Source organism: Melozone crissalis, unplaced genomic scaffold (assembly GCF_028551555.1).
Source record: "Melozone crissalis strain CALT ecotype California unplaced genomic scaffold, PUWL_Pcris_2 ptg000014l_1, whole genome shotgun sequence".
Classification (NCBI taxonomy): domain Eukaryota; kingdom Metazoa; phylum Chordata; class Aves; order Passeriformes; family Passerellidae; genus Melozone; species Melozone crissalis.
In genome coordinates this window covers 8677817-8691198 of record NW_026535792.1, presented here as the reverse complement: position 1 = coordinate 8691198, position 13382 = coordinate 8677817, and the positions used below count along the sequence as shown (strand labels likewise).

At 38.7% G+C, this 13382-nt stretch overlaps 1 protein-coding gene across 2 annotated transcripts; it reads right to left on the bottom strand.

The window, feature by feature from the left end:
- Positions 1-242: 242 nt before the first annotated feature.
- Positions 243-4875, bottom strand: CFAP161 (cilia and flagella associated protein 161). Of its 2 annotated transcripts, XM_054272812.1 has the most exons (7): positions 4807-4875; positions 4552-4641; positions 4148-4383; positions 3440-3524; positions 2408-2566; positions 1671-1744; positions 243-764 (listed from the first exon to the last, which is right to left on the bottom strand). In XM_054272812.1, the coding sequence occupies exons 1-7, from the start codon at positions 4867-4869 to the stop codon at positions 590-592; spliced, it is 882 nt and encodes a 293-aa protein (XP_054128787.1). In that variant the 5' UTR covers positions 4870-4875; the 3' UTR covers positions 243-589. The 2 variants fall into 2 exon arrangements, with proteins under 2 accessions (XP_054128787.1, XP_054128788.1); XM_054272813.1 differs by lacking the exon at positions 1671-1744 and having other exon boundaries at positions 684-764.
- Between the last annotated feature and the right edge of the window lie 8507 nt (positions 4876-13382).

The window sequence follows — 13382 nt, the reverse complement described above, 5'->3', positions numbered from 1 at the left end:
AATACATGGAAAAACATTAAAAACTCAATTTATATCCATGAATTAGAAGATAAACTCTAGGTTAAAAAGTCTCATTTGTGATTTAATAATTGGCAATATTGTGCTAGAAGGAGGGTGGAACAAATTCAACAACCAACTTTCTTTCAGATGAACTTTAAATGTCAAAGTGATATGCGTGTGTTTGGTTTTCAGTGTTTTGGAAACTGTCCACTCACCCTTTTAAGAATTGTGACACTGGTTTGGCTTTGGAAGAATTGGTTAAGTATACTCTGAGAGGCAGTAATTTAATGAAAATCTATTAGGTTTTCTGGATTCTGACAACTTTTGTCATTGGTGAATGTGAAAATGGAAAATGGAGCCTTTCCTGATTTACAATTTTTTCATGTTGCTCATCAAACTTTAAGAGTTTTTTGCCCATTATAACCTTGATGAGTTAATGAGATTATGCAATATTACTAATGACAGACTTTAATTTCCATTTTTAAAATAAACATCTCTAAAACTAAAATATAAACAGAAAGAAACAATAATCAGTCTCATCAACCTCTCCTGGCTGTGGTCTTGAGCTTTTACATCCTCTGCCTTTTCATTAAACTAATTTATGCTCATACCCTTCTGGGAGAGCTTTGGGTCTGTCAGGCATTGTACCATCTCGAGGACCAGGATTTGCTGTAATTATCTCCCAGTAATTCTTATCTTCTTCAACTTTGCGGGCATCAAGATAATTGTGACAAATTACTTCAAATTCTCTTCCAAAACTAGACCTGCAAAGTCAAAAGAGATGGGATAGGCAGGGAGAATTAATATATATACAAATTCAGCAAATCTTCATTACTTGTGAATTGTTTGAGACTTTCTCATTTTTCTCTTGGTATACTCAGAAATATCACCATGCACTTTCAAATACCAGAAACTTAAAAGAAACAAAATAACCCACTTGGTTTCCTATGAATAATTTAGGAATCCAAAATAAATGCCATCTTTCTAGCCCCAGCAGAATAAGGCCCTGATAGAACAACAAAATTTGTAAAAGCTGGTTATGCCCTCATCCTCACTTCTCTCTGACTGAGGAGGATTCTGGCTACTTAACAACTTCTTCAGCCTCAAACTTTCAGACCTTTCATCCTCAAAAACCTTACACAAATCCTCAGTCAGGTCTTGCTAAGAAGTTAATAGGAAACATTGGTGTACTCCTTAGCCTAATCAATATTAATTTAATGCATATGTATTAACTGAATTGAGAGATTAACTTTGTTTTGTTGAGACATTGATTCAGATGGACATAAGCATCTAGAATTTTATGCACTGTGATTTTATTTAGTTCCCTTGTTCTTTACACTTCTTAGTATATAATTTTATTCCTCCAAAATTAGTTCAAACAACTGACATTGTTCAAGATATTCAAAGGGAGAACCACTAAAAAACTAGAGAACACTAAAAGAATGATATGATAATGAAAAAAAATCCAAAAAACAAAGACTGATCCAACTGCCTGCAGCAACCCAGCAGCACGTTACAGCCAATAAGTAAAATAAGGGAAAGGAGAACGGCATTTTCTATTATTTTCCATTTCCTCAGTGTGTTCCTAAAGCACTTCTCTGGTTCCTCACAGTAATTCTTGATGCTGGCCCATCACTGTGCACACCCTGCCCGTTGTAAGTTACTCTTACCACACACAGAAGGTCCTCGGAACAGCTAAGTTGCGGTTGGTGTAGCAATGAGTAATAATAATTTTAGTTTCTGACTGGAAAAAAGAGAGCAAGGGAAGACACTTGACAAACATTTTTAAACCAGAAGTGTGAATAAAGACTGTCTTTAACAATTAGTTAACTTTGACTGTGTTTATTAGTGAGCTTATTCATGTAAATGAGTCTTAGCTCAAGGCTGTGAAGGAGCAATTGTATTTGTGATACTCTGTTGTACACCAGCACTTCAGGGAGGCCAGCAGTCATCTGGTACAGGAAAATAGTGTATTTACAAAAGCTTGAAAACATTTGGAAAATCATCCACTTATTCAGATGCCTTGAGAATTTTATTAGACCTTTAATGTACAGGACCTTTCAGTTAATTGCATCTCCAAATATTGGAAATGGAATTTACTGTCTCAAAAGGCCTGAAAAACAGGTAAGTTATGCACCCCCCAACATTATCATGTCAAGCTTTGAAAATTTCTGATGAGAAAAACTGAACAAGTCAACCTCAAAATGAACAGTAGAAACAAATATTTTTATAAGCAGATTCCTAATTAAAGAAATTGTTCCTTCCTTCTCCCCCTTCCTAAAAGTAGAGGTTAGAACTGGCATAACTCACATAAATATGTGAATAAAATCAACATAACATTTTTTCTTAGTAGTCCACCTGTTTCAATTAAATTTTCATAACATTTCCTACAGTTTTAGTTTCTTACAGGAACTGGACATCCTTCGTGTTCGAGACGCAGTTGTGGATCCAAGGACTTTGCTTGCCAGAAAGTCAAATAGGAAAGCTCACCTGTCAGAAATACTTTCTGAAGGCGAGATTTTTGAGCAAAATCTCTAAATGTTTTGTGGTCACTTGCCAGATAAAACTGTAAAAAAAATATATATATATTAAGGACAGTATTAATGTAAAAGAAACAAGATATGTAATTTTGAAACATATTTTTGAACAAAAGAACTTTTCTCTAGGCTCCTGATAGATCAGTCTTCCCAGCTAAAACTGTGCAGGCAAAACCCATAGGATAAATTCTATACTGCTGATAAACTCATTAAGTAGTTATTCTATATGCAGATTTGTGAATACTAATTTAAAATTGAATTTACATTCCAAATATTTTTATTTCACCAAAGTGATTGTTGAGAAGTTTTTCAGAACTTTTTCAAAGTTGTGGTAATTTATCTTGAGGGCATATGCACGTGTAATGCTTTATTTGCTTTTAATTTGCAGCAGGAAAGAATGTTCCCTTTTAAAATAGAAATAGAAATCTGTTTCCTCAGAATGATGGAAGAGTGCATGAGTTTCTATTCCTACTATAGATTATCTTCATAAGAAAGGAAATCTTCTCATTTTGGAGTTTCACAGAATATTGTGAGTTGGAAGGGACCTACAAAGATCATCAACTCCAACACCGAAGTGAGTTGTTCAAAGTGAAAAAACCCTAAAATCTCCTTGAAGAATTCTTTCATGATTCACAATCTAATTGTGATTTCTTTTTCTTTCCCTTTTAGATTTCCTTTATTCAGTCATTCTGGCTAACAGCCCCCTTGGTCTGCACACCTGACCTCAGGTAAGTAGCATAAACTTTCTTTTTCTTATCTTGACCTATGCACAATTCTGAGCCTGTTCTGTAAAACTAAGAAATTGCACCGGTGTACAGCTTTATATATCTATTCTTAGGGAAGGATTCAATGCACATTATCAGTACATGCTACCACTGCCATTTGTAACTTTGGTGCCTTACCAGTTTGTCAGAAACCCCTCCTTTTGTCCCAAGAAGGAAGTTCTGCCCATATCGAAGTGGTTCACCTACTGCACTTCCATCAACACTGTTAAAATTGTAAAAAGGGAAAAAAGGTACATTCAAATATCAGTTTCACTATTGTTTAGGGGTTTTGTCTGTTTTGGTGTGCAGTTAGATGTTGCTTTGTGACAAAATTTTATGCTGTTTACCTTTTAAAATAGGTAAAATATCTTAACCTAAGGCAGAGCCTTTGACTATCGAGCAGGACCCTGTTCTTTTGTTCTATATATTTGAGAGAGAGAATATGTTGGATTTTTTAGAACCAGAACCATGTCCACTTCATGGAAAGCAAAAGCAAAGACACATATTTCTGCTAGCAGGAGAGTGAATATTAATACTAGTGATATTTGGACATATTTTCTCTGCAACTGGAATAAAAACAGCTGCAAATGTATCATTTTATTACCAAATGATACAGTGAACTTCATACTGTCAAGTTCACCTAAGCTGATTTAGAAGTCCTTGGAATTAATCAGAGTAATATGCAGGATAGAATCAAGCTTAATGCATGATTGAAGACTCTTTCTTAAATAAATTAAATTTACTCATATTCCTTTGTATATTAGCAAACTTCATTGTGCATTTCTCGAAACAAGATACCTAAAGCTAAACTAATAATTGAAAATAACTCCGAATAAAGCAGCAGACCTTACAATACAGAAAGCATTTCGACCTATGGGGTCCACCCTCTTGACGGCACTGAGTCCACGTGAGATCTGCAGGGGCTCGTCCGAGTACAGGGACACTTCCTCCATGTCCACAGCCAGGGTGACATCGCCGCGCAGCTCGGGGTCCCTCTCCTCCGGGGGGGTGCAGTCCGGGTTCACGAGCAGCACGGTGTCTCCAAAGTGAACAAATCCATCAGAGGACACTGACAGCTCTACCTAAATGAGAATTCACGCGGTACTTTACAGAATTGTCCGAACCTAACATCATAAATATTTTAGTATATAAATTCTGTATCATTGTTAGTGCATGAAGAACAATAACAGGAGTTATGCCACTCTGTGGGGGACATGGGGAAGTGGACACAACCCTCTTCAAAAAATTACCTTCTTGAAAATATTCTCTTTAAGCCTGGCTAATCTCTGTACAAAAAGTTGTCCTTTCTCTCTCTTACGGATAAAATCCTTCAGGAGGTCCTGTCGGCAAAGGAGAGAGGAGCAAATATGTTATCCAGCACCCACAATCTCGGCTTTAAAGTGGATTTAGGGAGCCGGGGGGCAGCCCAGAGCAGGGGGGCGGCGGTGTCCGGGGACGGCGGTGCCTGGGGATGGATGGCAGTACCCGGGGATGGATGGCGGTACCTGCTGTGCGATCTCGTCCTCCAGCCAGTTCCCGACGCGGACCCCGAGGCGGTAGGAAGCCATGGCCGGGCCGGGCCGCGTCCGGCGTCGCCATAGCGACCGCACCGCGCCGCGATTGGCCAGCCCGGGGAGGGCGGGGCGGCGATTGGCCAGCCTAGAAAGGGCGGAGCCGCAATTGGCCAGCCCGGAGAGGGCGGGGCGGCGATTGGCCAGCCCGCGCCAGGCAGGGCGGGGCCTGCGCGGCTCTGAAGGCGGAGCGGGGCCGTGAGGGGCAGTGGGGTCATGGAGTGTTTGACAGGGCGCAAGAGCGTTTAGATCGTCCCGTCCCACTGAAAATCCAACACTGCCAGGTCCTCCCAGAGCCATGTCCCGAAGTGCACGCGTCTTTTAAATACCCCCGAGCGTGGTGGCTCCAGCACTGCCCTGGCAGCTCGTTCCAGTGCTGGCCAGTCCTTTCGGTGGAGCAGTTCTCAGTGTGAGCTCCGCCAGGGCAGCCTGAGGCTGTTCGCTCTTGTTCCAGCACTTACCGTGTCGGTCTGTCCGACAGAGCAGTGAGAGCAGCTCAAGCCTTCTCGGGCACTCGCCTTTTACACTACATATTAAACAAAGAGGTGCACCAGTTTAACACAATAAATCAGTTCGTTATCACTGCACTGTGATTGAATCTATGTTGAAATCACCTTAAAATCACCTCATTTCAGCCCTCCCCTGCCGTGGACAGGGAGCCCTTCACCAGAGCAGGGATCTCCAAGCCCCATCCAAGCTGGCCTGGAGCAGCCACAACCTCTCTGAGCAACCTGTGCCGGTGTTTTACCACACTCATTGTGAAAAACTTCTTAATGTTTAGAGGAAGTGAATGTATCAATTGTAAATGTTTTGTTTGTAAATGTTTTGCTTTGTTATTATCTTAGTTTGAAATCTACAAGGCAAGTTAAGCTAAGTGACTATGCCCATGCCCTGTGTTTATTTTCCAGATAGGCTAAGCCTATGATATTCAGAGAAGGTGTAAATCCTTGCACAACACATTTAATCCTTTTACCACTGTCACAGTTTTCGTGCAAGCTTGCTATCATAAAGTTTCAATGCAGGACAACTTACAAAGATGAAAAGAAAATTGTTTTTTGCATGGACAGCTGGGCTACGTCTTATCATCAGGCAGTTTTGACAGTAATTCACGTGAAAACTTGGCACTTTCCTGTTTGTTTTGTAACCCAAGAAGTTATCACTCAAAAAGTTATTTAGCACATCCCAAACTTTCAATGACCAAATTCTATCCATTTTTGTTCAAATAGCACCACTCAGTGTTCAGTTCTAGTAAGTGACACTTCCCTACACCTAGCTCTGTTGCCAGCAATGCTGAAACTGTAATTAGAATAAGGAAGAAACTTCGTTCATCTTAGCTAAATGCCAAAAGACAAACACCTTTTTCTTGTTTCAGAATTAAGCCCCTTCAATCAATATTCAGTAATAAATCATTGTTATAAAATCATCTCTTATGCTTAGCTGTGTCATTAAGAGCAGGTGCACTGTCTTGCTGTAGCATATATAGAATTCACAGCAAGCTTCCATAGTTTTGTAGCCTTTTGCACTGTCTGTATTTATTTACTTACACATTCTGATGCAGAGAAAAGTATCTGTACTACAATGTAGCTGTGTACAAAAATGTCTCCAAGCATCTCTTAGCAGGATTATGCTGAGTATCCTTGTTACCTGGAAGGATTTAATTTCTGATTACATAGTATTTCCTGTAAACAAACAAAAAGAGCTCCCGATAAAGATGTTTGAAAATTGAACATCTTCCCTGCAGGAAAGTTTACAGGCTGTTCAACTCAGCTCAGTTTCCTTACATGCAGATAAAATCTGTGTTTACTCCTAACAGTTGTTTGCTTTATTAAATGGTGTGAAGAAAAGCTGTGCTTGTGAAAGAATTGATCTGTTTTGTGTGTCAAGTTATGCCAGAATACAAACTGACCAGAATTAAAGGTCTATGTGATTTACTATGTACAATAATATTGCGGGCGTTTGTTTTTTGGTTTTTTGGTTGGTTTTTTTTTTAAGTCATTGTTAAATAAAATTTTAGCCAGCTACTTTCAGAGACTGTTCTACTGTCTGGAGTTGCACATATTTTACCCTTTTAATCTTCTCTTTTTGGTTTTTTTTTGTTTTCTTTTTAATGAAAGATAACTAGATTGTTGAGAAGACCCCAAATAGCACATAGAGCTATCTATGCCATTAGTTTACATAAAATGCTGGGCTGGTTAGACTTTTAATTGCCTTAAGCTTGTCAGAAATGTGTGAGTTAGAACATGTTTTAAATACTTGAAATTATAAATGCATTGGTAAATGTCAGTACTACAAATTATCATGTGTGGTCCAGTCTGGCTAAAAGGGCAGGGTCTGAATGGGTGTGAATGTATATTAAGTTCATGAAAAATTAATGTGATCTTACTTAGAGAAGAGCAAAAAATACTAAAACTAAGTCATCAAATCATGCACATGTTGGATGTGAATGTTTTTATTACCTGCCTTTTCTGCCTTGGGAGTGTGGCTATGGGGGTTTTTTCCTGTTTTCTTTTTTCCTTTTGAAATTTGTGAGTATGCCAAATTTGATTAAGAATACAGACTAAATAATATTGCACAGGAGTAAAACGTTCTCTGGGACAATTTGTCTTCTTTCATGTTATTATTTTACACTAGCATTATTCCGACACATGCTATGAATCAGTTTTCTTTGCTGTTATTAGGTTTCTGGCTATTAAAGTGATTAACCTACTTGTTAATAATTTAACTACAGTTTCTTATTCTGACCTGTGCCCCAAACACTCCTCTGTTCACAGAACAAAAGGAATTAAGTAGTTTTTGTCATCTGATTTAAGGATTGTTGTTTTGCCACTTGTGGGGATGCCTCCCCTTTTGGCTGTGAATTCAGTGTGGAGTTTTCCTGTGATGATTTTTGCTGGGAAGCAGTGAACCTGGTCACGGTACATTATTTTGTGAAATGTAGCAATCCATTAAACTGACCTTTCAGTCTGTCGTTTACAAGGAAAAGGAGCAGGATTCCTGTGTGCCGTATTGGCAGTAAGTTTGCTGATACAGGTATACATGAGTGGAAATTTACTCTTTTATCTGGTAAAAGATATCCAAAATGAATATAATTGATAATTTGGTGGTTTATAACCAAAAGATTATGCTAGAGAAGGAAGGAAGGAGAAGGGAATAATTTTCAATGTGTCTAAGACTACTAAGACTAAGACTAGTAGTAGTAGTAGTAATAATAATAATAATAATAATAATAATTATACTTGGCAGTTTGTTTGGATTGAGTTATCCACATCTCCATGGTGTTTTCTACTGGTTTCTAATTTAGATTTGTAGAGAGCATTTCCCTTTAGAGAAATTGTATAATGAATATTTTCTCTTCAAATTAAGCTGTTCCATCATGACTGACTGTGCAAGCTATTTGAAGATTTTCTCCTCTTCCTGGCTGAATTCCATTCAGCAGATGGACTTGAAAGACCACTAGAGTTCTGTATCTCTCAGAAAAATATTGTCATTCCGCAAACAGTAATTTATGAAAAGAATATAGAAATTTTAAAGTATGTCTTCAAGAAATAACACTGTATTTTTCAGAGATCTGTATTAACTCTGAATCAGCTAAAATACTTTCATCAGCAATAAATAGTTCAGTGGGAGCAGAAACACCATTAACAAAGCTCCATTGCTTCTTGCATTTATCTCTTTGCAGGACTGTGCATCATGTATGTCTGCCCTTAGGCAACTTAAAAATGCCTCTTTTCCATGCTGTGGAGTATTTCTTCAAGGTGTCTGACCAGAACAATGAGACTGGCAATGCCATTGGGTGCAAAAAAGTCTCAACTGACTTCTTTTAGGAACTGCTTGTTTGGGACCTGCTTGAAGAGACTTGAGATGTTCACCCACTTCCAAGGTATGGAGTGCATTGCATGTGCTGAGCTGCAGAGTTCTGTCCTCAGAACAGGCACTGACGCAAAATCACTGTGGCTGAGCTGTGGTCCTGCTATAATGGGTGGAAATCAGCTCACTGATCTATTAAAACTTCAGTCTCCATGAATACTCATGCTTGAGATTTTGAAATCTGCTTTCGCTTGGCAATTTTTGCATGTAAAAAGCAATAGCAAGATTATCTGTAGAGAAAAAAAAAAAATAGCCCTGAGCTCCATGACTTAAGCTGACTTTGACTGTGTGGGTTGTTCAGGCAGAAAGTCCTGCCAATGTGGACACACTGCTCCTGAAACTGGAAGGCCACATTTCTGCACGGCCTCTTGTGACCCAGATCATTCTGTCAGTTCCCACTTTAGGGCTATCTATGGATAGTGCTCAGAGTTGTCTTTGCTTCCCTTTTTAGCCTTGCCTGCAGCATTATTCCTCTCCTTTATTGTGAATTGCCTGTTGGATCAATCCTTGCCCTGTGATGTCACTTCACACAAGTGATGTCACTTTCCTCCTTTTGGGTTTTCCTTCCCTGTGAGGACAGTGTTAAAAAAAGAGACCAATCTGTTCCCTTCATTTTCCATGGTGCAAACATACACTCCAGTCTCGAAGCAAAATAATGATGTACACAAATAACACTGGAGATAGAAGTCACCCTATCTTTGAACATTTCCTAAATTTGTTTGCTAGAAACTGTATCCCACTGGCCCCCATGAGAAGCTTATTTGTGGTAATTAAGGTTTAGAGATAAGGAAATTATAGAGATCACAATACTTTGTTCCACATGAATCTGTGTTACATAAAATGAGCTGTCTAGAAACAGGAACAGAAACTGATTTATGTATTTATACCACAAAACATGAATCAGTTAAATATTTCTGGCAGAGCAAAAAGGAACGTGATGAGACTCTTTTGTCCTGAGGGGGAAAGAACATGTGTATTGTAATTGTTTTTAACATTTTCTGCCACCATTCTGCTATTTATGGTTTTGAATTGGCTGACCCTACTCTGGCAGTGTATTTATGTCAGACATCACGGCCTACAGAAAATATTTTATATGTCTGAAGACCCTGGCAACTGTTCTAATTTGAGGCTCAGAAGATTTTAGCATTTCTGTGTAACAATGGGCTTGTAAATTAGTGCTGCTTAGTTGGTGGCTTTTATTTGAGCTGTGGGAGAGAAATTGTTGCAATGTAATGCGGAGGATGCAGCAAATGGATGGAGCACAAATAATGGAATAAATAAGAAAATTGCAAAAATGATCATTGCAATGTACAATAATATTCAAAGTTTATTTGCTAGTCCAAACTTTAAATCTAGACCATTAATTCCATGAACACCTGTTCTGCAGAGAAATAACTTTCTTGCTGAAATAACTTTCAAGTATTAGAAAGAGTCGTCCTGTATGTACTTTTCAGTGGACTGGAATAATACAGAATGGGCCATTTTTAATCTGAATTTTAACAACAAGCAAGTAAAATGGATTAGTGTAAAAGCAAGGGCTGAGCTCTTTACAAAGGAGGCAGAGTATCTGTTCTGTGTGCAGGAACAGTATTTTTGTGCTGCTCCCCTGAGGTCTCTGTGATCACACAGAGCACTGGGGGCCTGTGCTTCTCTCTTAGGGGAGATCCTGGAATTGCACTGGCATCTCTTAGGTATAGGGAACTCTTGGTGAAAGTTCAGAATAAATTGTGTTTAAAATGTGTTATATATGTTCATTAAGGTAATCAAAGAGCAGCTTACCCTTCTCCCTGCTTCTGGCAGCAGAAAGCATTTTCAATAATATATCAGAACTAATTATGAAGATCACCAGACCATAAGCATTGCTATTATTTAAACTTTTGAGAATCCATCTTGGAGGAAGGAAGCAGACACACAAAAGAATGCATAGAATCATCATAATCCATACAATTTGTTCATGTCTTACTCCCTAAGAAAGTTTATGATACTCCCTATCATCTTGATAGGAGTTACTGAGGAGAAAGCAATATCAAATAAATGTCAAGGCTACTAAGCTTTTTAACTAGGGCTTTCACATGGAAAGAGAAACCCCAAATACAACATTTGAGCAATCTTAAGGAGTAGTAGCTGCAGCAAACAAGAAATTAAATAAAAAATTAGTGACATAAAAACTAATGAGTTATATTCAATAAGAGAAAAGCTTAGATAGATTTTCTTCTTGTTGCAGGATACACCACTGATGTAAGTGGACTGATATTTGCATAAGATGATTATCAAAGAGGAAATTCATTTGCATTTATATCTCCATTTTGTGTAGTCTTTTGGCATAAAAAACGGTTCTCTCTCTTAAAAAATCCATGTGGTGATAGAGTTCTCTGTGGAGAACAATCACTAAATCCACACAGAACTTTTTAGTCTCTGTTGATCCTGGCAGCAGTCTTTGGCAAAACTTAAAGCAGCAATGGTGTCTTACAGAAGACTTGCTTGATTTCCCATGATGTAACAGGGTATGTAAATGATTCAGTAGAGTCAGCTTTGAGATAAAAAAATTCTGAATGGACATGGTCATACAGGGACTCAAATTCCAAGGCTTAAGAGTACAAATGTGCAATTAGTATGACAATGCAGGATTTTATGTCAAAATATTAGTGAAAATGTAAAATAAGAAACATCAGGGAACTGGTTACATTAACAAAGAAGTTTCATGTGAAAATTTAGGCCACTTGTATATCATATGACTTAGGAAAACAGAGAATAAAATCAGAAAGGAGAAAGGTGAATCAGCCTTGGGAGACCAGCTAGATCTGAACAGTAGCTATAAGGAGAGAGAAAAGTTTGCCTCTTAGTGGCTAGATGGAGAAGTAGGTGACATTCTCCTGATTCTTTCAGACCTGGAGCATGAAGGGTCAAAACTGACCATTGGGTTCTGGTTGATAAGGAATGCAATGGTGACTTTATGGCAGAGAAGGAATAATAAAATCAGAATATCCTGGGTTGGAAGAGTTCCACTGGGATCATTGAGTCCAGCTCCTGGCCTGCACTCCAGAATCCCACCATGTGCCCAGGGGTGTTGTCCAAGTGCTTCTTGAGCTCTATCAGGCTTGGTGCTGTGACCAGTTCCCTGGCTAGGCTGTTCCAGTGCCCAGCCACCCTCTGGTGGGCTGCCCAGCCACCTTCTCCCCTATATTCAACCTGAGCCTCCCCTGACTCAGCCTCACGCTGCTCCCTCAGGTCTGTCACTGTCACCAGAGAGAAGAGAACAGTGCCTGCCCCTCCTCTGCCCCTTGTGGGGAAGCTGTAGACAGCTGCATTCTAAAGGAGGCTTTAGAATTAACATAATTTTGTTCCTTCTCTTGCTCTCTTGTCTTTCATGGTCCTGCACTCCTCAAATTCCATTTATTTTGCTACCTCTCAAGTTGTTTTCTTCATTTATTTTGGGGTTTTCTTCATTTATTTTGGGATTTTCTTTTCCCAGTCCTCTAGTTCATAGAATCTGTCAGGGCTGCTTGGTCCTTTGGGAATTAATAGGCTCTTCTGATGAGACTCTACTGTTACAGGTATTTTTGCTGATATTAATTCCTGTAGGTACTTTCTGAGTATCATAGATAGTGTTTGTTAATTTATCCATTATTTTTTGTAAGCACCTTTCTCTTTTCTTCTCTTGTGTTTGTTTGTTAAATCCTGAGTAAAAGGTACACCACAATATAATTGAAGGGCAGGGCCTTGATCTGTTCTGCAAGTTACATTGAAAATCCTATGGCTTTTTACATATTTTTTATAACTGTATCTTATTTGGGAGTGCTTTTGTAACACTATTTCTGTAGCAAGCATCTTCTGTTGGCTACATCCTTCCATATTACGGAGTATGAAAGAGTCTAAAAGCAGCAATGATTTGTGGAAATTAGACATGGCCTTTCCCAAGTTGCAGGTACCTGGCATAGTTGTGTGAAGTTTGGCTGGCTTTATTCATAACAAGATTATATGCTTTCCTACTTTCAGTAAAAGTCTTTCTATTATACAGTCCTGCATTGACTTATAATAATGATTTTTAAATCTGTTTTTGTTCCTCAGAAATGTGTGTGAAGCCTTGCCAAGGGATAAAAAAAAAAATGAGAAAGCAAACAAACTGAATAAGCACATATCTACAGAAGAAATGGTTGCAGCTGAGAGTGGCTGATTCTTCTCTCTGTGAAATGTCAAACCAAGTCCTGCAAAACAAATTGTTAGAAATAGCCTTGGCTATTGCAAACTCATAGCCTAAGCTGATCAAAGTGTTGAGCTTCAGTCTGTAAAATCATGAAGGATGATTCTGTTCCCTACTGCAGGAAAATGTGCTGGAAGCCTGGCAATAACTGGTGCTTCTTAATTTTTATTGTATGGCATCTTTTGTGCTGTTATGAATCCTGCACGACCCTAGTTAAATTTGGAAAGCTGGAGGACAGCTTTGCTGCTTTAATAACTTCTGCTGCTCCTGTAAGAGGTTTATATTTGCATGCCAATTTAGCATGCTTAATTTGCTGCTTAGGTTCCCTGTTCTCATTGTTTCACATATCCTGGCATGAACTCATTTAATTTGTTCCTTTGTTAGCCTGTGTCCAGCTGATGAACTGCCAATCCCAGCAAAGGTTATCAAATGTAACAAAAAT